Consider the following 21,930-nt stretch of genomic DNA (forward strand, 5'->3'; position numbering starts at 1 on the left):
GAGCAGTTGTAAAGTGCCACTGTAGAAATGTAGGTTCCCTTTAATGTTCCATACCAGGTGAATCTGACTTACTCTCCGTAACTAATTTCAATCTGCTGCTGATTTATACAACCAAAGGAAATGATCACCAATAAAAATGAACAACATGATCTTTATTTTTCACCTGTTAACAAGCTATCTTGCTACATGGATAGAATGATTGTTAAAAGATAGGATGGATATTTGCACAGGGAAGAGAAAGATCTGAGAGTACAAATCACCTGCCAGGTGGAGGGAACTAGGAGCATAACTACTTTTTATTTAGCATGAATCAAGTTTTGCCTTATTGTTTTATTTTCTTTTTCCTTCCACTTCCAGAATAAAGCAATTGCTACACCAGTTCAAGGAGTCTGGGACATGAGGAATAAACAATTTCACACTGGGATTGAAATAAAGGTCTGGGCAATCGCGTGCTTTGCTCCCCAGCGCCAGTGCACTGAAGTTCATCTGAAGTAAGTGTGTTTTGTAAGATGGTGATTTTATTACTTATTATGGATGGAAGTGTCATGATTTCACTTATTCATTTAGAATATATATTTTGTTAAATCGTTTAACATATGGCAGTACATCTTTAACAGTGCTTTTGAAGTTCTGTCTCTCTTTGGGTGATGGCAGTATGATTTCAATGCCAGCATCAGGAAATCCTGCAAATCAGACTTAACAAAGCCCATTGATGCTTTGTGGCAGATTTCTGACCAGTGATGGGTGTTTGTGTCAAGAGTGAAGGCTAACATGTATGTTCTGTTGGGTTCTGTTCCTGGTTGGAATTGCTTTCTTTGTGCAGAACTTATGTAAAAGGAAAATTAAAAAGCAATCCAACTTTTGTCTAAAACTTTTTCCCCTTTAGAGTTCCTGGATTGTGCAAGTTGCTGTATTTGCCAGATGAGTAGGACTAGTTGTTTTGTTGACTTTGAGCATTTATATGAAACTTTCAGATTTGGTTTCTTTATCTTTGGATGGAATATGATAGTTGAAAGAGTGTTGTTAAAAGTGACATCTACCGTCTTGGATGAGGGAAAGTGTGCAGGCCTGGGTGGATGCCTGGTTGCTTCTTTCACACACAGCTGCTTTCCCTTTGTGCATGGGCAAGTGCTGCTTTTGGAGCTGCCCTGACAGGTGACTCACCTTCTTTTTGTGAGGTGAATGCAGGGCAGTGGCTGCTCATACCAGTGCTATTGCCAGGGTTCCTTCAGATGATTTACCAAATAGCATGGGAATTTTTCCCTGACAATGATGAGCAAAGGGTGGGAATCTTACTTTTTACTGCCCATTGTGTAAGGGAGGAACTTGTTCTCTCCAGACAGATGGTAGGAATGAGGCTGCCATGGAATTTTCCCTTCCATGCTGTTTCTTCCAGTGGAAATGCTGCATAAGTGAAGTGATTCAGTTTTGAGAAATAGGCAGAATTCTTCAACATAGTGAGCCAAAATGAAATTATTTGATGGCTTAGATGGAGATGGTCCTTACCAGGAGAGGACATTTCTCCATGCAAGGAATATGGCTGTGTCCAGTTCCATCTTGTGGGCTCTTGTTACAACTTGTTGAGAAAGTTGGAACTCAAATGCTGTAGATAATGTCAGATTAAACCCTCAAATTCCCTACGAGTCTTCCAAATCATCCTGCTTTACCTCTTGGGAACGGGCAGAAAACCTTAGACACCTTACTTCCAGATGGACTTCTAAAACAGCTCAGGTTTTGAGCCATGAGACTTGAATGTTAAAACCAGAGAATGATTTGAGTTGGAAGGGAGAGTAAACCTCTTCTTGTTCCACCCCATTGCCACTGGCAGGGACACCTTCCACTAGACCAGGTTGCTCCAAGCCCCATCCAACCTGGCCTTTAACACTTCCAGGAATAGGGAGATGTTCTGCCACTGACTCTGCTACATTGGTGAGTGTCTGTTTTTCCAGGGGAAATACTGTGCCTGTGTTCTGCCAGGAGCCCCAGGCTGCAGGGCCGGAGCTCACACACTCTTATGATTCATGCAAGTTAACAATGGGTTTGGAAGAAACTAAATCTTCACACCCTCTCAGTGGGTGGCACCTTGGCACCCTTTGGTGAAGCAATTTAGACACCTGTGGGGGCACCCACCCCAACATAAAGGGGGCTTTTATCAGTGAGCTAAAAAGGCTTCACTGGTGCAAGCCTCTGAAAAACTTGGGTTGTCTCTATTTCTGACCAGTTCCATCCACTTACATTTGCACTGTCCTTGGAGAAGGTTTGTCTTCACCTCCAGGATACACCTTTTCTCTGGTATCTAGCAAGTTTTTCTTGTGCATTATTATTGATGTTAAATCAATTCACTGAGACAGTTGCTGGTAACTTCTGTTGGTTGTTTCCCTCAGCAAGAAGAAGGAAGTCCAGCCCTTTCTGTAGTGTAGTACCACATGGAATTAAGGTGGAGCAGGCTATCCAAAATGTCATTGTTGCAGTGTTTTTGAAAAGAAAGTAGCTTATGCTGTATCTCCTGTAGAAAGATGAAATCAGGTGGAATTTGCTTTGGAAATGATGTTTTTATTAATGGTGTTATTTATGCAGCATATTTCCTGTTTTTCCTTCCGTGACTACCCAGACGATTAAAGATGCACTTGGGATAAATGTTCAGGTTTTTGGACTGTTCCGTTAAAAATAAGAACAAAAATCAAGATGAGTTTTGCTACCTGAGAATCTGATGTATTTATTTACATCCTTCAGGTCCTTTACAGAACAACTGAGGAAGATTTCCAGGGATGCTGGAATGCCAATCCAGGGGCAGCCGTGCTTCTGTAAATACGCGCAGGGAGCCGACAGCGTGGAGCCCATGTTCAGACACCTCAAGAACACTTACACTGGGCTGCAACTTGTCGTGGTGATTCTGCCAGGAAAAACACCAGTCTATGGTCAGTAAGTGGAAATTGTGTGTTTCAGTCACAACTTCATGTGGTTTTTGGGAAGTATCCAAATGAGAGAGGTTTAATGCTGGTTTAACTATATAAATTCCATTTAGGGAACGGGCTATAAATTACTTTTATTATTCTTCTTGTGTTGCATGATGTTTCATTATTTTTTCTGTGCTTTTAATTTGCTTTTCCATATTCTTCCTGCTGGTTGCATTTGAGATGCAGGTTGTGAGTGAGAAAGCTAAACCAGGGCTTTGGTGAGATTGATGAAATTGGTACACAGTGGGTTAAAATATTCTTAATGTAACCTGTGTGCTGAAGATTCCAAGTGATTGAAGAAGTAATGACCTCCAGAACTGTGTAGCTTTTAGAGCATCTTTGCTTACTCACACTATCACCCTTTGGCAAAAAATCACAGAAGATGCTGAGTTGGAAGGGATCCACAAGGATCACTGAGTCCAGCTCTTAGCCCTTCACAGGACCAGCCCCAAGAGTCAAACCATGCGCCTGAGAGCATTGTCCAAACACATTTGAACTCAAAATGGTTGAGTGAAGGAGAAGATTTCTGTCTGGTTTTCCTATTATTTCAGTTTTTTAACTCTGGTTGTGAGGATGCAGATGCGTGCAAAGTGAAAGCTCAGCAAGCTAAACTGTTTCTTAGAAACAGAGGGACAGTCAGTGCATTTTGCATAGCACACACACACAGGTTTTAATGTTTTAGAGAAATCATACATTTTGGTTTGAACCAGCTCTTCCTAAAGGCAAGACTGCTTGTTTTCCTGTCCCCTTTTCACTTACCTTGCCTAGTTGGAGCAGCATCCACTATTTTTCTTCTCTGGCTTCATGGACTCTCTTCTCTAATGGCTCAGATCTACCAAGCAGCTGCAGATTTGTTTTATCCCATCCCTCACCCTCACCAATTTAAAATAACACAAAATAATTTTCTAAATTTGAGATTATCTCATTCAAGATGAAAGGAGAGATTAAACAAGGAACCTTAAGGAAACAGTACTTTGTTTTCCCCTTGAGTTCAGCCTTGCAAAGGAAGTGGCTCATCTCTAATCTGTTCAATAGAAGTTCAGTGCAAAATGGCATTTTCACTTTTCCTGCTTGGCATTAAAAGGGAACTCTTTCCTTTACTTAACCACTGAGAGGATGTGGTACCGTTCTCATCTGCTTTCCTTGTCATTATCTTTAATTACAGTTATTTCTGCCCCCTCTAATCATCTCTCCTTATTTTCTCCCTGCACTCTTCCCTGCCCTGCACTTCCTATGCCCACAGCCTTGTCTTTTCTCCTCTTCCCACCCTGCTCTTTTGCTCTCTTGTTACCAGAGTGGAGGTTGCATCTTCTCTGAGCCTGTCTTGGAGCCTAAATTTCCTCCCTGACTGTAAGAGTATGGCTCTCTTAAAGCCTTTGAGTCTCAGTTTTGTTGTTAATGATAGGATTTGGTTTAACCTTTGGAATTGTACAGTACTTAATGAGTTTTTTGGAGTTTTAAGGGCCATCCTTTGCTGAACTGGCCACTTTATATGCAAGTGATAAACTTGCAGTGGTTGGCTGAATGTTACTCAGCACGTTACTATTACGTTTGTGTTACTAGTCCAGTGTTTAATAATGAAACAAGTGCTCATCATCCTGATATTACCCACATCATTAACTAAAGGTGATGATATAACACTATAATTCTAAAATAACAATTAAAAAGAATTCTTAGTTAATATATAAGCCAACAGTGCCTTTAGTTATTATATTTAGTCACTGGGAAGGTGGTGCAGTGCAGGACTGGGGGGAGGTTCATTGGAGGCTGTGTTAGGTTTTGGGGTTAGGTTTTGCCTTGTTCCTTTAAGTTTGATGACCTCTTTGCTACAACTCTAGGTGTAGTTAATTGATGCTGAATTCACGTCTCCTGCGTGGTTTGATTTGCAATTTGCAAATGTTTTTTGTTTGTTTCTTTCTGTTCTGCAGCGGAGGTGAAGCGCGTTGGCGACACCGTGCTTGGAATGGCCACACAGTGTGTTCAGATGAAAAACGTCCAGAGAACAACACCACAAACCCTGTCTAACCTTTGCTTAAAAATAAATGTCAAATTAGGAGGCGTAAATAACATTCTGCTGCCACAGGGAAGGTAAGTCATCTTTCAAAAAGGAGGAGGGGATTGTATTGTAAAGAGAACGTGCGTCATACTGAGATAACCGAGTGCTTTTATCTGCAGTCGTAGCCCTGTAGCTTAAGAGACTCTTCAGACAAACTCTCTTTTGGCTTCTAATAAGTAGTCCTGCAAAAGTTAGGTTCCCCAGATTGGAGAGGAATTCTTGTTTCTGTTGGAATTTATAATAAAAATATTGTTATCGCGATCTGACCATTGAAGAGCACAACTTCCACTTGAATGAAAAATCTGTAATATTCTGTTTGCCTTGAGTTTTCAGAAAGAAGCAGAGACCCTCTAGAATAGTATGCCTTTTCCTTGATAGTTTAATTGTGGTCAGAATTCTTCATTTTGTTGTATGTCTTAACTTACACAGACATTTAAAGAACCAAAAGCTGGGATCAGAAAACTCAATTGGTTTCCAGGTCCAGTTTAACTTGTAATTTCTTACTTGTGTTACATTGATAAGGTTTGATTATACTGTGACTATAATTCAGTGAAGTTATCTTGCTGCTACTGAATTCCATATCTGATGTGTCACTGAAGTCCTGTGTGTAGTTGAGAGGGAGTGAAACAAATGCTATTTGTCAAAAAAAGAGGGACCTTGCCTTTAACATCTTAAAACAAACATTCTGAAATTGAAACTTTTTACCATTTTTATTAAAAAATCAGTGACAAATTCTAATGGGAGAATGGACAAAATACAGCTTGTTTTTTCTTACCTGTGCAGGATAGAGAAGCCTAATGTAAAGATAGATAAAGTTACTTCAATCAAAATGAACAAATGTGTCTCTACATCAGTAAAAAGAGGACCTTTTTACAATCATTGCATTTCCAAGTTGCAGAGAGAGCTCAGGGAATAACCTGCTACATCATTCTTGGGAGCCTGGTTCAGAGAAATCAACATTCTGTTCTGCACTGATAAGCAAATTTTCACTTAAGAGTATTTAGGCTGGTCAGGAGGCACCTGCTCAAAAATAATCCAACAAGTACTTAGGGAAGAAGAAAAAGAACACATTATCAAAGGGATGTATATCTGTGTATCTTGTTAAATTCTGTGTATTGAACTCAATAGACTCAGCCTGGGTTTGTTGGAGCCTCCTGTTAAAGCAAGTGAAATCATGGTACTGCAGAGTGTGTGATTCAGAAAGGCACAGTGGTGGGGGTTTTGTTGGGTTTTGGATTTGTTTTTTGTGAAAATGGAGTTAAGTAAAGGGGGAAAATGGCACAACTACACACAACACCTTGGCATTCTGTACAAGTGCAGGTTTTGGGTATTGAAAACAGAACTTGCTAATTATTATTTTCTGTTGGCTGAGGAAATGGGAATAGAATTGGCATTGCATGCTACATTGTTATAATTACCTTCCCATTTCTTTTTAGAGAAGGTCTTCAAATAGCTTAATTTATCCCCATAACCATTTAACCACTCCCCTACACACCCACATACACACAAAAAAATTCTGGTGGTGGCTTAAGATTTTCTCTTTAAAAATGCTTTATTAAGGAGTAGAGTTGAAGCTTAAAATTTGCATTGTAATGTTGTGGTGTTCTGCTCTTGGTGCAGTGGATTAATAACTTAAAGGTTTGTTTAAAGCTTTGAAGCATACTTTTTAAAAAATCTACTTTTAAAATAATAATTTTACTAGCTACAGTTTTTGTACTTCTTCACCAACACAGAAAAAGTATTTTTATTCATAGCATCTTTTATATTTCCCAGTCCTTTAATTTTCTCAGATGCCAATTGATGCTAAGGGATCAACTTTTATTCTTTTCCATGGTCTGATTAATAAAGGCTCCAATTCTCCAAGTTAAAAAAAAGATATATTTTTAAAGTAACTTGTAATTAAGAGTAGTAATTAGCTGTGCTTTAAAAATCTGCCCAAGTATTTAGTATGAGAACCTTAATCAGGATTTCTAATCACTGCCACAGGACAAGTGATCAGCTCTGCTCAAGTGCCAGTTGTTGAGGAATTCACTGCAGGAGTACAGAGTGCTGCCTATTGGAGTTTTAATGTGCTTTATTAAGCAGAAATCTTGCTGCTTTTACAAATTTCCTCTCTCTTTGCCAGACCCCCAGTATTCCAGCAGCCTGTCATATTCCTTGGTGCAGACGTAACTCACCCACCAGCTGGAGATGGGAAAAAGCCTTCCATTGCTGCAGTGAGTGAATTGTGTCCTGATCTTTAACCCCAGCTCTCTCCTGCTGCTCAGCTCTAATGGAGTTTATTGCTTTCAGTTCATTTGTGGTCCATTGCTTCTGATTGCCTAATTATAGAATTATAAATTATTTTTCTGCAGGAATCTAATGAAACTTCAGAGAGCTTGCTCTGCTGCTAATTACTTAAATGGGTGTATTAGCTTGTAAAATGCCTGAGCTGCTCTTGCACAGAGGAGCTTTCCTGGGAGCTGATATTTATCAGCAGCCTGTAATGAGCTGGTGCATGTTTAAATCTGCTTCTTCAGCAGTAAGAAATGTTAAGAATTTCTTCACTGCTGATAGGGAACTCGGCTGGCTCACTTGTGGGTTTTGGGGGCTCAGGCTTCCTGACCACACAGAATGTGCAGTGATCTCTTGGAAATGTGCTCCTGAATATAGGACACTGTGAAACACCTGTAATGGCTGCTCTGGATTATTTAATAATGAAGATCTTTGGTGGTATGTGCAGTATCGTAGCCTGTAATGCTAAATAAACAAATACCTGTTTTAGAAAGTTATTACACCTGTGTGTCCAGGGAAAATGAATGCTGGTGTTTCATAAACATAAATCCATTCCCTTGGTGTGGATATTTCTGTAGTGCCTCACTGTTTCAGTTTGATGGACTTATCCCCAGTGTCCCGAAAAGGGACTTGGTCTTCCAGAGTTCAAATTCCTGTTCTGCAGTCTGAACTAAATCAATGGTTTCATCATATCAGGTCTCCAAATTGTATTTGACTTTTTTTTAAGTGTATGTAGGTGCAAATGGGAAATTAGTCTTCTAGATTTAAAATAAGTTTTCCCTTTCAGCAGGGTGTGTTGCCACAGGCGGGCAGAACTCCAAAGTCTTTCCAAGCCCATTTTAGTTTCAGCTACATCTTTGCCAGGTCAACCACTTAGTTTGCAAGACACCGTTAAAAAGACAGTGCAGTTTTCTTATGAAATACCTTTATTAAAGTGCTTTTTGGTTTGAGACTAAGCATTTTTTCCCCCAGGTTGTGGGAAGCATGGACGCTCATCCCAACCGATACTGTGCCACCGTTCGGGTCCAGCAGCACCGCCAGGAAATCATCCAGGATTTGGCTGCCATGGTCAGGGAGCTGCTCATCCAGTTCTACAAATCAACGAGGTTCAAACCGACTCGGATCATCTTCTACAGGGACGGTGTTTCGGAGGGGCAGTTTCAACAGGTGATGTTTTCCTTTTTGAGATGTAGTTTACTGCTAGTAATGTGGTTGTATGTGATTTGAGTCATGCAAAAAAAAAACATATCCTCAGCAAATCTTCCCTCGGCGAATTTGTTGGGTTCTAACCAAGCAGGGCAGGAGAAGTGTTTCCATATTTCTCATGTGGTTTTTAAAATACTTTTCCCCTTTAAAATAATTCCCTTTACAAATTATAGATTATGAAGCATAGTTTTAGCACTCGAGTTATGTTCCACATCTGTGACCTGTTCAAGATGTGTTAGTCAGACTGTATCACACAGAATGTGGGCAGTAAAGAAAAATTAATGTAAACTAATGTTCCTACTTTTTAAACCAGGATTAATAAATGATGTATTTTCACACTGCCACTTTTAATTGATTCCTTATAAAACTCATCAGATACGTTGTTGTATTTATTTTGTTTGCTTGCAAAGACCATATTTTATGAAATATTTTTCTATATATTTTAAAGATATTTACATACACTTTCTTTTCCAGTATTTGTATGTAAATTAAAATATACAGAATGTAGTCAGCTTCTCAAAACCCAAGGGGAAGGGAGTAAAGGTCACTTAATTAACTTGAATTGATAAAATAATCTTTGTATGAAATTTTCTTTTTCAATTACCACTGGTTTTCACTGAATTTTTAACGTATAATTAACCTAAATTTCAAATCATTGCTTTTTCGTTTATTCCACTTTCCTTATTATTGATGCCTGTAGTCCTGCATGAGATTTCACAAAGCTGGGAAAGAGCAGCTGAGTAATTCTGGATTTTATCCCTTGTACTAGTCTGAAAAATAATTAGTCTGCTGTATATTCAACAGCCTAATTAAATGTTCATTTGTATTTGGCAGTTAAAAAGATTTTGACATGCAGTGTATTAGTCCGAGCCTAATGCTTGGAGCTGAACAAATATGGAAGCAGCTCTCGTCTGGCTCAGGAAACTGGTGACCTAATTTGTTCTCATTAAGGGAAAAAATTAAGGTTTGATCCTGAATGCTTTGACATCTCGTTACTCTGAGTGACAGTGCAAGAAGGAACATGATAAATAATCTGTAGATAAATAAATCTGTGGGATTGCAGCGGTTCATATTTGTCACACCTCTCTGTGTTTGTGGTTCAGGTGCTGCACCACGAGCTGCTGGCCATCAGAGAGGCTTGCATTAAACTAGAGAAGGATTATCAGCCTGGAATCACATTTATAGTTGTGCAGAAAAGGCATCACACCAGACTCTTCTGCACGGATAAAAACGAACGGGTATGTTCTGATTGTGACCAGCACGTTTCCAGCAGGCAGCCAAGGCACCTGTTGCTGCTGATTTTTGGGACTTTCTGTGTGGAGAGGAGACTCCCCAAGCCCAGGACGGAGTTACTGCTGGGAATGGAGAGTTCCTAATGGCAAATCTCTGCTCACAGATATGGCTCTTCATGTTCTCTTTCCTTCTGTCAGGCTTCTCTGTGGAAGCACTTGAAACCCACTAGATTTCAAGGCAGTAATTATTAACTTCTAATGCTGACATGAAGGTAGTTGTTAAATTAATAAATGCTGTGATTACAGTTGTTAAATTGTTTGAAAGTAAAGAGTATTTTTTTAGTTCTGCTTTGAAGAGTTTTTGAGGGAAGAGGCAGCCTGTCTGACAACTGAGGATTGTCCCCTCTCAGGTATAAACAGGAAAAGTTACAGAGGAATAACCAATGCTGGAGCGGGAAGGTGAAAAGAATTTGACAAATCAGTTGCAGAAGCTCCTTTTGACTTTATTCAGAAAAACTGATCTTTTTAGATAATATATAAGAGCAGCTTGTCTCTTTTTTTCCTCCATACTAGAGACACTGCAGATTTTCACTTGAACAAAATTTCAGTTTTGCTCATTCTCCTTCACTTTCTGCTTTTTATGGATCTTTTTCTTGTGTTTTTTGCTTGCTATAGAGCTGAAAAGGAAAAAAACCAACTTTGTGTGCCTTACTGTCTGCATTTTCTGTTCCCACAGGTTGGAAAGAGTGGAAACATTCCAGCTGGTACCACAGTGGACACAAAAATCACCCACCCATCAGAGTTTGACTTTTACCTGTGTAGTCATGCTGGGATTCAGGTAAGGCATTTTGTGTGGGATGGTCACTTTTCAGCTGTTAAAGCACCTTTAGGCAAAATGTTGTCTGATGGCTTTTTGTCAGATGTAAGTTTGTCAAGATGAAAGTGCATTTCAATACGACCATTTAATTTCAGTAACAGGGATGAAATTCTAGAAAACACAATCCTATCAAAAAGGAGAAAGGGATTAGTAAGATGGGGAGCAAGGAAGGAGGTTGTTTGCCTTGCCTTTTAAAGGAAAAATTTGCTGAAATCTGTAGAACTGCTCCATGTGATTTTTAAGGAAGCGGCCGTTCTGCTGCAGTTCACCTGCAGGGGTGGAAATCTAAGGAGATGTTTTTGAAAAACTGATGTCCCTGTGTGTCCTGTGCCCCCAGGGAACAAGCAGACCCTCTCATTACCATGTCCTGTGGGATGACAATCGTTTCTCCTCGGATGAGCTGCAGATCCTCACCTACCAGCTGTGTCACACGTACGTACGCTGCACCCGCTCCGTGTCCATCCCCGCACCAGCGTATTACGCACACCTGGTTGCCTTCAGAGCCAGGTACCATCTGGTGGATAAAGAGCATGACAGGTGAGTCCAGAGTTTTGGAATTCTTACAGAACTTGAAAGGAAGCAGGAAGGCAGTGGGCTTGCTAAGTCTATAATCAGTGGTGTCCTCAGCAGTTTGAGGGGAAATTTTACTGTTACCACTGAACTGCACTGCCGAAAAAAGGCAGATTTTCCTGCATGTGCTGTTTTCTGTTTCACAACTTCAGTGGTGCTTCAGGGGTGATTAACTTCTGACCATTCTGTTCAAAAGAACCAATAACACAAAAAACACCTGCAAGGAGAGGCAGATTAAACAGGGTTTCTCTTCCCCCCTCCCCCAACCTGTTGTGTTTTGTTTCCCCCCCCCCTCCTTCTCTTGCAGTGCTGAAGGAAGCCACACTTCTGGTCAGAGCAATGGCAGAGACCACCAAGCACTTGCCAAGGCAGTTCAAGTTCACCAGGACACGCTGCGCACGATGTACTTTGCTTGACATGTTTTAATGTTTAGCGACTCCGTACGAGACAGAGTTGGATTCACACAAGACCAGCTGCACTTAGACCAACCCCAGCTCCAGGGGCAGCCAGCAATGAGTGACACATCTTAATTCCTTTCTTTCCCGTTTTGCAAGGAAGCCTTCCGTCCAGAATTTCAGACTTGATTACAAACTGCATTCTTGTACCAAACCCCACTATTGTTGGAAATGTGGTTTGCCAAAAAATCTCTAAGCTGCTTGGTATAAAACAGACCCATTTTATAATTAAATCAAGAGCTGCATTCTCAGGGCTTAGGGAAGGAAAAAACAAACAAACAAAAAACCAACAACCCAACCCACAAAACTCCTCATTCAGTTTGCTGTTCATTGAGTTGCTTTTAATAATTTGGAAAGATCTAATTCATACTAAGGTTTGATGAGCTAAAATGCTGTGAATTACCTTTTAATGCAAAGCAAAGCATTTTTTTACTATTTATGAAGCCTTGATTATTCTAGATGAATTTACAAAATTTTTATTTTCAAAATAAGAGAGTGACAAAATCCTGGTTTTCAACTGTCTTATAAAGATTATTCTCAGATTATTCTCTGTGTGTCTAAGGGCAAATGTATTTTCTGAAGCTTGTTCTTGAATGTTTTTTATTGTGCTGCATTTGAAAATGTTTTTCATAGGCTAAAGATGAATTTAAAAAAAAAAAAATAAACTTGTACCTAAGCTTTTAATAGCTCCAGTTAGATTGGCAAAAGAAAATGTGCCATTTAAAAAACTTGTAAAGATTTTTTTAAAAATCATACTGACAGCTAACTTTAGGATTTGTCATACAGGACTGTGACACTTACTTTCCAAAGTCTATAAAGAATACGGGTCTGTGGTGATAAATACAGTACAATCCTTTTTCACTGTAGTTTGAGTTAATGTAAATTTTATATATGTTTCACAGTATTAATGTGATAGACTAGATGCTATTATTTATTTTTATTTACTAAGGAGTGCTCATTATACTTCTGTTAACATATCAAGAATGCTTTGAACTTAGAAAGTGAAAACCTTCTCGTGGGGACATTTACTCTTCAAATGCAAAAATATGCAATCGAGGTGGTGAGAGCTCAGAGATACAAACAGTGTCTGTTGTAGCTTGGGATTTGCAGAAAGGCTTTTCAAACGTGCACACAACACAGCAGGTTTTACCTCTGCGGTTCAGAGACGCACACGAGACCAACACCCTCCGTTCATTCAAGCACAAAACAATTGTATTTTATTTATATGTTGAAGATTGGTGAAGCAGGAGCTCCAGTAGGGGAGAGTGGCTCGCTGCAGGTTGGACAGAAGTCAGAGAATCTATGCAGTAAAGATAAATCATAGGAAAACTGAAGTTTACTTAGGGAGGGAGGTGAAACTCTTCGTTATGCATGAGGTCCATAGGAAATGTGAGAGTTTTGCCATTCTCTGAGGAGAAGCATTAATTACAACTGATAATTTCTAGACAGACGCTTCTGTTAGTTTGCACACTGGATTCATAAAAACCATAACACACATGTAAACCATTGCACTAATTACAATGCCACAGGCAGGTTTAGGAGAAAATGGAAAAAGCCCAGAAAACTTGTTTATGCTGACTTGATCTTGTTTGTTTTGCCATAGGAAAACTGAAATAACGTGCTAAAGAGGCAGGTTTGAAAATTTTCATTCTCTTCCACTGGTGGATTTTGCTTTTTTTCCCTTTTCTCTGAGCAACTGCTCAGTCTGGTTTGGATACTTTTACCTCTGGCCACTGGGACGGGCAAGTAGCTTTAACCCACACAGTGCTCTGGGCCATAGAGCAGATCCACTGCAACCAGTTGTTGTTGGATAAGCTAGAAAATGCCCAACCTTTGCTGCATAAAGACTTTTAGGTACATAATTTTGTGCAAGTTCAGATCTTCACCTTGTAGCAGTTGTGTTGGTTGTTGGTGTTTTTTGAGTGAGATGTAAAAACTATTAATGGAATCATTGTGTTTGTATTATTCTAATTTGGTGATTAGGCTGCTGGGGCAGAGTGTCTTCTTGGTTGTAGTTATAGAAATTCAGATTTAAAGCAAATCTTAAGCCAAGTTTAGGTAGCACTGTCTGTCTTGCTGTGTCCCAGCCAGGTTATACCTACCTCCCCCCAAGCACCCTAAACTGCAGAACCTTCCCATGGTGGGTGTGTTGCACTTCCCCGTCTTTCCTTGAGAGGTTTCCTATTTCAGTGAAGATTTTAATTTGGCAAAAGTTTTTATATAAGAATTATTTTTTTATATGATATGTTCTTAACACATAGGAAAAAGACCATCTGTTTTAAGACACCATTTAGTTTATCTTGCTGTCTGTTATGCAGAGACCTCTTGGATGTGAAATTCATCCCCCTCTTTCCATGCAGATCTGGGATAAATGACTTGTACAGGTGGTCAGATGGGGCAAGGAGGGCAGGATCTGTCTTGACCTCAAATCTCATTTCTGAAGCAGACTCTGGGACTTCACTGCATCCTGTTTAGGATGTTTTCTTTGTGAGAAAAGGTGTTTTAAGCAGGCCCTTAATCTGAGAGTAGCTGTTGTCTGTGTATCTTCTTGGAATTAGCAGAAATTTTGTGTAGCTTTCCTTCCCTGAGTATGAAGAACTTGGGATGGTTATGTGCATTTCAGGACATTTTTACCCTTTACAGATCTTTCTAAGCCTCTAATACTGCTAATTCTTTATGCCTTGATGTCTCCCTCCTTTCCCCTCCCACCAGTGATGAATTTCTGAATGATTTAAAGCATTTTTCTAAAAAACACTGATTAAGTATATACTTTGAAAAGTACAGCATGCTGGCAGTCCAGCAGCTCTCTTTCTGGGATTATTCTTAATATAAATTACGTATTCAGGAATGTCTCCTGTGAAAAAAACCCACCTCAAACACCTAAAATCCTACTATTTTTTTTTCCTTACCTCCCACGTGTTTGGTGTAGAACAGCAACATCTCAGGTCAACACAAAGCTGAAGAAGTCTCAGTCTCACCCAGGTTCAAGCTGTAGCAGTCCCAGTTGAGGCCACAACTGTAACCACTGTGCAGCTCAGGGCAGCAATAACCAAACATGTCACCCCCAGGCACTTGGGATATTTTCCAGTCGTGTGACTCCCACTGCACAGCACCCCAAAAACCAGCATCAGCAAGGACAAAATGCTCCCCTTGGGAGGTAAAAAGTACTATCAGCAGATGTAAAACACTTGAAAGTTCTCTCTTTCCCTCCCCCCCCCCCCCAATGTGCAAAACCTAATGCAATAACAAGGTTTGCCCGGTGGTGGAAATTTCTGCTCCAGTGGCTGAATAGAATAACGTGTCCAATTCCATCTGTTCTAGCACCCAGGAAACAGCTGAGTTGATCCTTAGGAGAAAATGTCCTGCTGGGAAATGCTGGAAGTAGGTGGATTTGTCTCTGCCTTTCTGTGAGTTTGCATTTCAGACAGCCCCTATGCAATGTAACCCTTCAGTGTGTGTGCACTGACGGACTGAGGGAGATCACTTGTTTTATCAGAGCTCCTTATTTTGGCTTGGCTTGGTTTTGAATATTTGACTTTGTGAATCACAATCAATGATCTTCTGTCTCCCAGGAGCTTTGGCACATTAATCCCCTCATTTCTAGATCTGTCAGGGTCGGCTGAGTTTGCTCTCTGTTGTTAGGGAAAGCTCTTCTGTCTTAATCTGCCGGGGCCAACATGGAAAATTTACAGGAAACTTATGTTTAAAACAAGAAATCCATAGTAAATACTTTTGAAATCCGTAACAAATACCTTTGATCTCCTTTCAGGCCCCCAGGCAGCGTTCCCTGATTGTAAAAGCAAAAAGGTTGTGAAGGTTTAGCTTTAACTCTGCCTCTGTCAGTAACTCCTGCAGCCTTCGTCCATTTGAACAGTGTCTTGGTCTTGTTGGAATATTTTTATAACATGAGATATTTCCACAAGGGTTTTAAAATTTAAACTCTAGGTGTGAGGAATCTGGAATTTTGTGTGCCCAAGTTATTTTCTGAAAAGACTGAAGTTTCTAAGATGCTTCTAAGGTTTTTTTGTACATATGTCCAAAGGCTTTTGATGAAGTTGAAGGTTTTGGTCTGAGGGCTTTTTGATTGCTGCCAGGGCTCTTTGCTTTGCTGCAGCAGCTGATCCCTCAGACACAGGCTCACCTGTGTCTCACCTGTAGGAACCCCCATTTCCTTCATGCCCACGAATCCAAAATTTAACTGAGAGCAAGGCCAGGAGTAAGGCCTGTGTTAACACCCCCCAGCCAAATTCAGTGGATTGTTGTAGGGATTTTAGTGGACTTGCAAATTGTTTCTTTTTGAGGAAAATGTTGATCTTTGGGAGAGAGGAGAGGTTGGTTCTGCAGGTTCTGCTTATTCAGGACTGCATGTGCTGGGAATGCAGGACTGGGACCTTTGGAGATCAGATGGACATACTTGCTCTGGACTCAGTCAAATAAGCATCTCTGGTGGCATAAATAACCATTAGGGACTCTTGGTTTTTTGTTTTTTTTTAGGACATCTTTTACACATTAAATAAATGAATGTAAGAAGAGTTCTCAGTATTTTTCACACTCGAGACCAGTGTAATTAAAATCACTTGTTTTCCTGGTTTTTTTAGTGTTCTTCTGCCATAGCATCTCTCTTTGTGTATGAGACCTGCCAGTGTGGCTTTCCCCATTCCTAATGCAGGACAGTCCTTTGTTTTTTACTTTTATATCCATTTGGTAACATGCTTCTTCATGCACACTTGCCATCTTTTCTAAGGAAAACTTCCAAGTAGAAGGTAATTGCACTGATTTGTTTTGTTTTTTTTTTTTTTTAAACTCTCTTTTTACTGTAAGACTTCTTTGTGTTCTTTGAGGTTTTTTTGCATCTGCTGTAGCTGTTTAAAAATACTGTAAATAGTGCTCTTACAGCAAATACTGAAATGCTGGGGATACCATTCCTGGTTCTGTTTTCCAGAATACGGCCATATTTTACAGTGTCGAGATACAAGCTTTGGTGTTTAAATGTCGTTGTACTTTGATTGCATTATGGTGTCAATTCAGGAAGGGCACAGTTGCTTTATTACAGTGGAAGTATTTAGGGTTTGCCTGAATTTATAAAACATTTCTTTCTTCTCTCCTCTGTGCACGTTTCTCCCGCACCACAGAGATGCAGTTTTTAAGCTCTCCATGTGCTCGCTGCCTGTGCAATGCTCCAATGCCAATTTTGGTGTCAGTGAGATGACTAAAAGCATTAATGCAATATCTGGATTATCAGCTGTAGCTGTCACCAGTTTTTCTTGCTTATTCCAGGATCTGATCCTTGTGTTGTAGAAGCAGAACCAGTGTATGTGGCAGAATTAGTGGAATAAGAGGGATTTGGGATCCACATTACAGTGTCTTGCTGTCTGTCCCTCCGTGGCTGTGGGACTGGGGACTGCAGTGGATGTTTTAGTGCTCTGAGATAAGGAGTAGTGTTGGCTCTGGTTGATTTCCCATCCCTCAGCAATTGCCTTTTGCTTCCATATGCCTCAGGAATGGGAGAGACTCCAACTCCAGCCCCCTTGTCCAGAGTTAGGATGCAAACCAGCCTGGTTTTGAGGGTTAATGATTGGAAAGATGCATTTCTGAGGGATGTGTGAAGGAGTGTGTGTGTGTGTGTGGTGTGGCACAGAATCAGTTTGATCCCAGTCAGTGTTCCTGTTGCTCTGTCACAGATGTTTCTTTGCCTGAAGTGTTGATATGAATGTAATTGCTTGGCCAAATCACTACAAAATGGGTTTGTGACACTCCTTAGATACGAAGCAGGTGCAGTCCAAGGCTACCTCCTGTATTCCTTCCCAGGTGAATTCATTTAAGTGAATTTACCACTAAGCAGCCAAAATCCCCGTTTGGGCCAGTCGCTTAGGAGTTGGACTCTGATCCTTGTGGGTCCCTTCCAACTCAGCTCCCTCCGTAACCTTTCCCTTCACTTGAGTTTCTGTACTGTTTTTCCAAATGAAAAATGTTTCTGTACTTCAGGTTTTCACTGAAAATGATACGAAGGTGCTTGAAATATATTTTGAATCTGAGGCAAAAAAATATGTATTGGATTATTTTTTTAATGTATTTTTTAGATAAGTTGACATGAGACTGTAAGAGTGAGAATACTTTATTCCCTTCTCAGAAAATTATAAACTTCAAAACGGGCAAAAAAATCCCCCCGTACCAAAACACCAAAAAACAACCCTAAGCCTGGGTATGTTCTTCTTGTGACTATTTAATGTCAGTTCTCTGCAAAGTCTTGGCTGAAACTCAACCTTGACAGAAGTGCATATAGACTGAAGGTGCTTTAAGTGACCTGAAATGAAACTGTAGAAAACTGTGCTAATACATCAGACTTTGTTTACAATGAATCCAAACAAGCTTCCTCGTCTCAGAACGAACCACTCTGCTGAGCACAGAAGTGCTACCTGTTGGAGCACAGTGTGCTGGTGTGGTTTCACAGCAGTGTTAGAGTTTAGTTTTATTTAAAAGTAACTGGGCTTTGTGCTGTGGATTTTGGCCTCTCAGGAGTGAGTTTGGTGGGATTCTGTGTTCCCTGCAATTTCCTCTTGATCTCTGGGTGTAGACACTAATGAAGCTCATCCATGGATGAGCTGGAGGATTGCTGAAGTTCTGACTTTCTAGGAGCCAGTTTTTGTGAGTGACTGAATAAATCATTATAAATCAGCTCATTAATAACCGAATGGGGTAAAATCCCCAAAATTTGGTTCAGTTCTCAGTTATTATTTAATGAAGCTCCTCCAAAAGTGTGAAGTACAGGGTAAATGGCTGCTTTTGAGAAGGTATTTCACTACATCCTGTACTGCAGATCCACGGCCACTATTGCTGTTGTGGCCTGGCAGGGGTTTCACTGTGCAGGGATGCTGGAACGGCTTCTCCCTTGTTGATGGGAGGGGAGCTGTGTGCTTCCCAGACTATGTCTGCAAACCTGGGATCATCAGGAAGTTCAGGCAGGGGAAGAGCCCCGTGCTGGATGCTGGTCATGCTGTAGGGAAGAGCAATGCCAGGCACCCCCTCCCTTGAGGAGATGAGCTGAGGAGCGAGGGGAAGCATCTTCTTGCAAAATTGCTAATTAAGCACTTGTTAAGGTGACTGTTTAATTCTTGGTTTCCCTTTTGGCTTCCCTGCCAGTCCCCTCACAGATCCACCTTCCCCACACCCATCCATTGGCCCCTTCCCCACAGGGGGAGTGTTGGGAGGGAGTTCCTCAAGGTGATTTGTGGTGTCAGTGCTTCGTGTCTGAGAACTTTGGGCTTGGCTGGAGCCAGGACAGGGGCGTTGCTGGATTTGGAGGGGAGAGAGGCTGACAAGAGTTCATTTTGAGATTTTTGCACATGGCAGTGCTATGACCCTACAGCACCAGGTGAAGGGTGGCTGCTCCTCCCTCCCACCTAAATATCCCCAGAAGAGCAGTTGCTTTGGATTTGTCCGTGCGCTGCCTCTGCAGATGCATCTTAAAACTCCCTGTGGCTGCTCTTCCACCAAAGCTCCCTGTGGGATTTTGGAGAGCCCAGGATTGCAGGGCAGGTCTGTATCAAAGGGCATATTCTTTTCTCTAAGGTTCTTAGGAGTGCACAGGTTATGGTTGTGTTTTTCCCACATTTTTGGATGTGCTGTTGTACCGGGAGCTTTAGTTTTGTTTTTCCCCCCCCCCTTCTTTAAGCACAACTAAACCACCTGCTGGAATAACTACTACCTGCTCATCAGCAGGGATTGCAGATCCTGTCTGAGAATTGTCCACAAGAACTAAATTGAAACTTTTCTGGCCATCTTGTGGGGTTTTTTTGAGCGTGCTTGGCAAGCATGAATGGTGAACAGGTCAGCAGGCAAAGCTTGGGAGCCTCTAATCCCCTGGCTGGTGCTGTTTGTGTTTGCTTTGTTAGGTTAGATTTCCTGTCAGGGGAAAAAAAAATATAATGTGGACTCTTTTCTGTATTTATCAGCTTTTCCTGGTTTTAAATCCATGAACAGAGGAACTTTACTCGTGCCAGTATCTGTAAAATTGCACATTTTTGCCTGCCATGTACTTGACTCAGAGCAGGTCAGGGCTGGGCTTTCGGGACATGCAAAATCTCAGCTACGGGGTCATGTGCTGTGGGTTGGATCACAGTCCTCCTGTATCAGCAGGACATGCAATGAAGTTTCTTTCTAGATTTCACCAAAGTTAATTCTGCATCAGCTGTGAGATGCTCAGATGCAACTGTTTCTGTGCTATTGAAAAAAATACATATATTGACCCAAATTTTGGTATTCCTGATATGTTTCCTCATGTAACTTAATATGACTGAGCCCTTCAATTGCTCATCTCATAAGTGGCATCTTTGTAATTTCATTTTAAAGCAAACAAAACAAGGGGGGAAAAAACCCCCAAACAAACCATCAAAAACCATTAAGGAGTGAGTTTCAGAAACACGTATCTTGGAAAATCAAGTTTTCACTGAGGTGCAATGAGGAATTACATTTGCAAAGTTCTGTGCTATCCTGAAGAGTGTTACCGCTTGCTTTCTGTAATTTGTTGATCAAGTTTAGTAGATTTTACAGATGTGTGTGTGTGTGTGTGTATCCATTTGTGTGTGTGAGTTTACACACAGTTAGTGAAAGGCGACAGTTTATAGACTGTCTATAAAAGATAGAAAGGCAGTATTTTGCTGGAAATAATAAGCACAATTTCCCTGGCTTACTCAGTGTTTTATTAGTTTGTACAATCACAAAAGTCTCAGCATTTAGGGCAGTTGATAAATGAAGATCCAGCCCCAATTTCTGTGCAGCAAAGTGGTTAATTCGATCTCGGGAGGGCAAGATGGAAAACAGAATGTATTCATTAAATCCATATTTCCTTTTTCTCTTTAATCCTGGTACATTGCACATTTAACTGACGTCTGTTAAGGTTTTAATCTTTTGTTTAATAGTTTCTAAATCTTATTTTTTTTAATAAAATAACTGAAAAAGAACCAAAAATCAACTCAAAAGTTTCATATTGTAAATGTTCCCTTGAAGAATCAAAATGTTTTTATGGCCACTTAAAGTTTACTATTTTTTGTTGGGAGGGGGGGAAAGAAAAAGCTCTGATGTTAAGGTCGTTTCAAGTGGTACTAAATGTGTACTTAGTTTGTGTGTGTGTTGCATCTGTGCTGAACTGTCTTGTGCTTGCATATAACCAATGTAGTGCTGGCTGGGTAAGAGTAGCACTTGTAATGCAAAAACAGACCCAGAAATACCCTCAACTGACTTCTGAGTGCATCCCTGGTGTTGTAGGATTTCCCACACGGGTTGTACATGTTGCTTTATGTTCCTCCAGCCGTGGGGTGTCTCGAGGGGGGTGTGTGTGTGTGTAGTTCACCTCCCGTGTTTATCTCGTAGGGGAGCATTTGTGTGGCGACGCCACTTTAAACTAAGCCTTAACAAAACGATGGATTAGTCAGATTTTTCTCTCAGAGTATGCAAAAATACTGTTTAACACGGGGAGGTGTAAAGCTTAAATGTTAGTAAAGGAAGTCTTCTCACCTGGGGAATAGGGGGCACCCGCAGCTCTATACTGTGATGCCTCTTCAGGCACTGGCTGTCCTGGGCTCTCGGGTTCCTCTGGCAGCCAACGCCAAACAGGCTTTCCCAAATCCCAGCTTTTTGTTGTTGAACATACTCTCCTCCCTCCCCCCTGCCAGCAAAATCTCTGCCTGAAGGAGGATTGTGATTTTAACACTTAAATTTACATCCAAAAAAAAATCCATTCCTGAGTTCTGTGCTCGCTTCAGACGGTGCCATCGCTTCCACTTCTCACGACTGACATAGAACCCTTAAAACATTTTAAATAGAGGCAAAAAAAAAAAGTGTTGGGGACCCAGCTTGCTCTTTTTTTTTTTTTTTTTTTTTTTTTCTGATTTGGATCTACCTCATGTAACCAGTTGGGTGCTAATTGCTCAAATTGTCGAGGAGATTGGCAAAACAGCGACCAAACCGCGCGTGACGTCCGACCTTCGGCGCCCGCGCCCCAAAACCTCGGGGTTATTGTTCAGAGACAACGATCTTGGATTTGAGTTTTATTCTTTGTGCCTTTGTGGTTGTTTTTTTTTGGGTAGTTTTTTTTCCCCCCCCAGTGCGTAACAATCAAAACTCGTCTTCTTAATTAAAAACAGCAAATGGGTTTTAACGGCCAAGTAAAAAAAAAAAAAAGGCAAAAAAAAAGTCACAAAATGGAGTTTTAGCGAATTTGAAGCTATTTTTTCAGTGTAGCAAGTTGTAAAATGTACAGTATCACAGCTGACCTAGGCAAAGAGAAACGCCCAATAAAGTTTAA

General features: G+C 40.7%; 1 protein-coding gene across 2 annotated transcripts in view; it reads left to right on the plus strand.

The window, feature by feature from the left end:
* The window catches only part of AGO2 (argonaute RISC catalytic component 2), a 53,053-nt gene extending 31,695 nt beyond the window's left edge, over positions 1-21,358 (plus strand). For both annotated transcript variants that reach the window (XM_027713042.2, XM_027713043.2), the window contains exons 11-19: positions 358-491; positions 2,734-2,918; positions 4,886-5,045; positions 7,139-7,229; positions 8,260-8,454; positions 9,597-9,731; positions 10,462-10,563; positions 10,940-11,139; positions 11,480-21,358. In XM_027713042.2, coding sequence (XP_027568843.1) covers positions 358-491; positions 2,734-2,918; positions 4,886-5,045; positions 7,139-7,229; positions 8,260-8,454; positions 9,597-9,731; positions 10,462-10,563; positions 10,940-11,139; positions 11,480-11,588 — 1,311 coding nt within the window. In that variant the 3' untranslated portion in view covers positions 11,589-21,358. The remainder of the gene's footprint in view (positions 1-357; positions 492-2,733; positions 2,919-4,885; positions 5,046-7,138; positions 7,230-8,259; positions 8,455-9,596; positions 9,732-10,461; positions 10,564-10,939; positions 11,140-11,479) is intronic.
* The last annotated feature ends 572 nt before the right edge of the window (positions 21,359-21,930 follow it).

This window comes from Pipra filicauda, unplaced genomic scaffold, assembly GCF_003945595.2.
Source record: "Pipra filicauda isolate LSUMZ 115617 unplaced genomic scaffold, ASM394559v2 scaffold251_size2273266_pilon, whole genome shotgun sequence".
In the NCBI taxonomy this organism is placed as follows: domain Eukaryota; kingdom Metazoa; phylum Chordata; class Aves; order Passeriformes; family Pipridae; genus Pipra; species Pipra filicauda.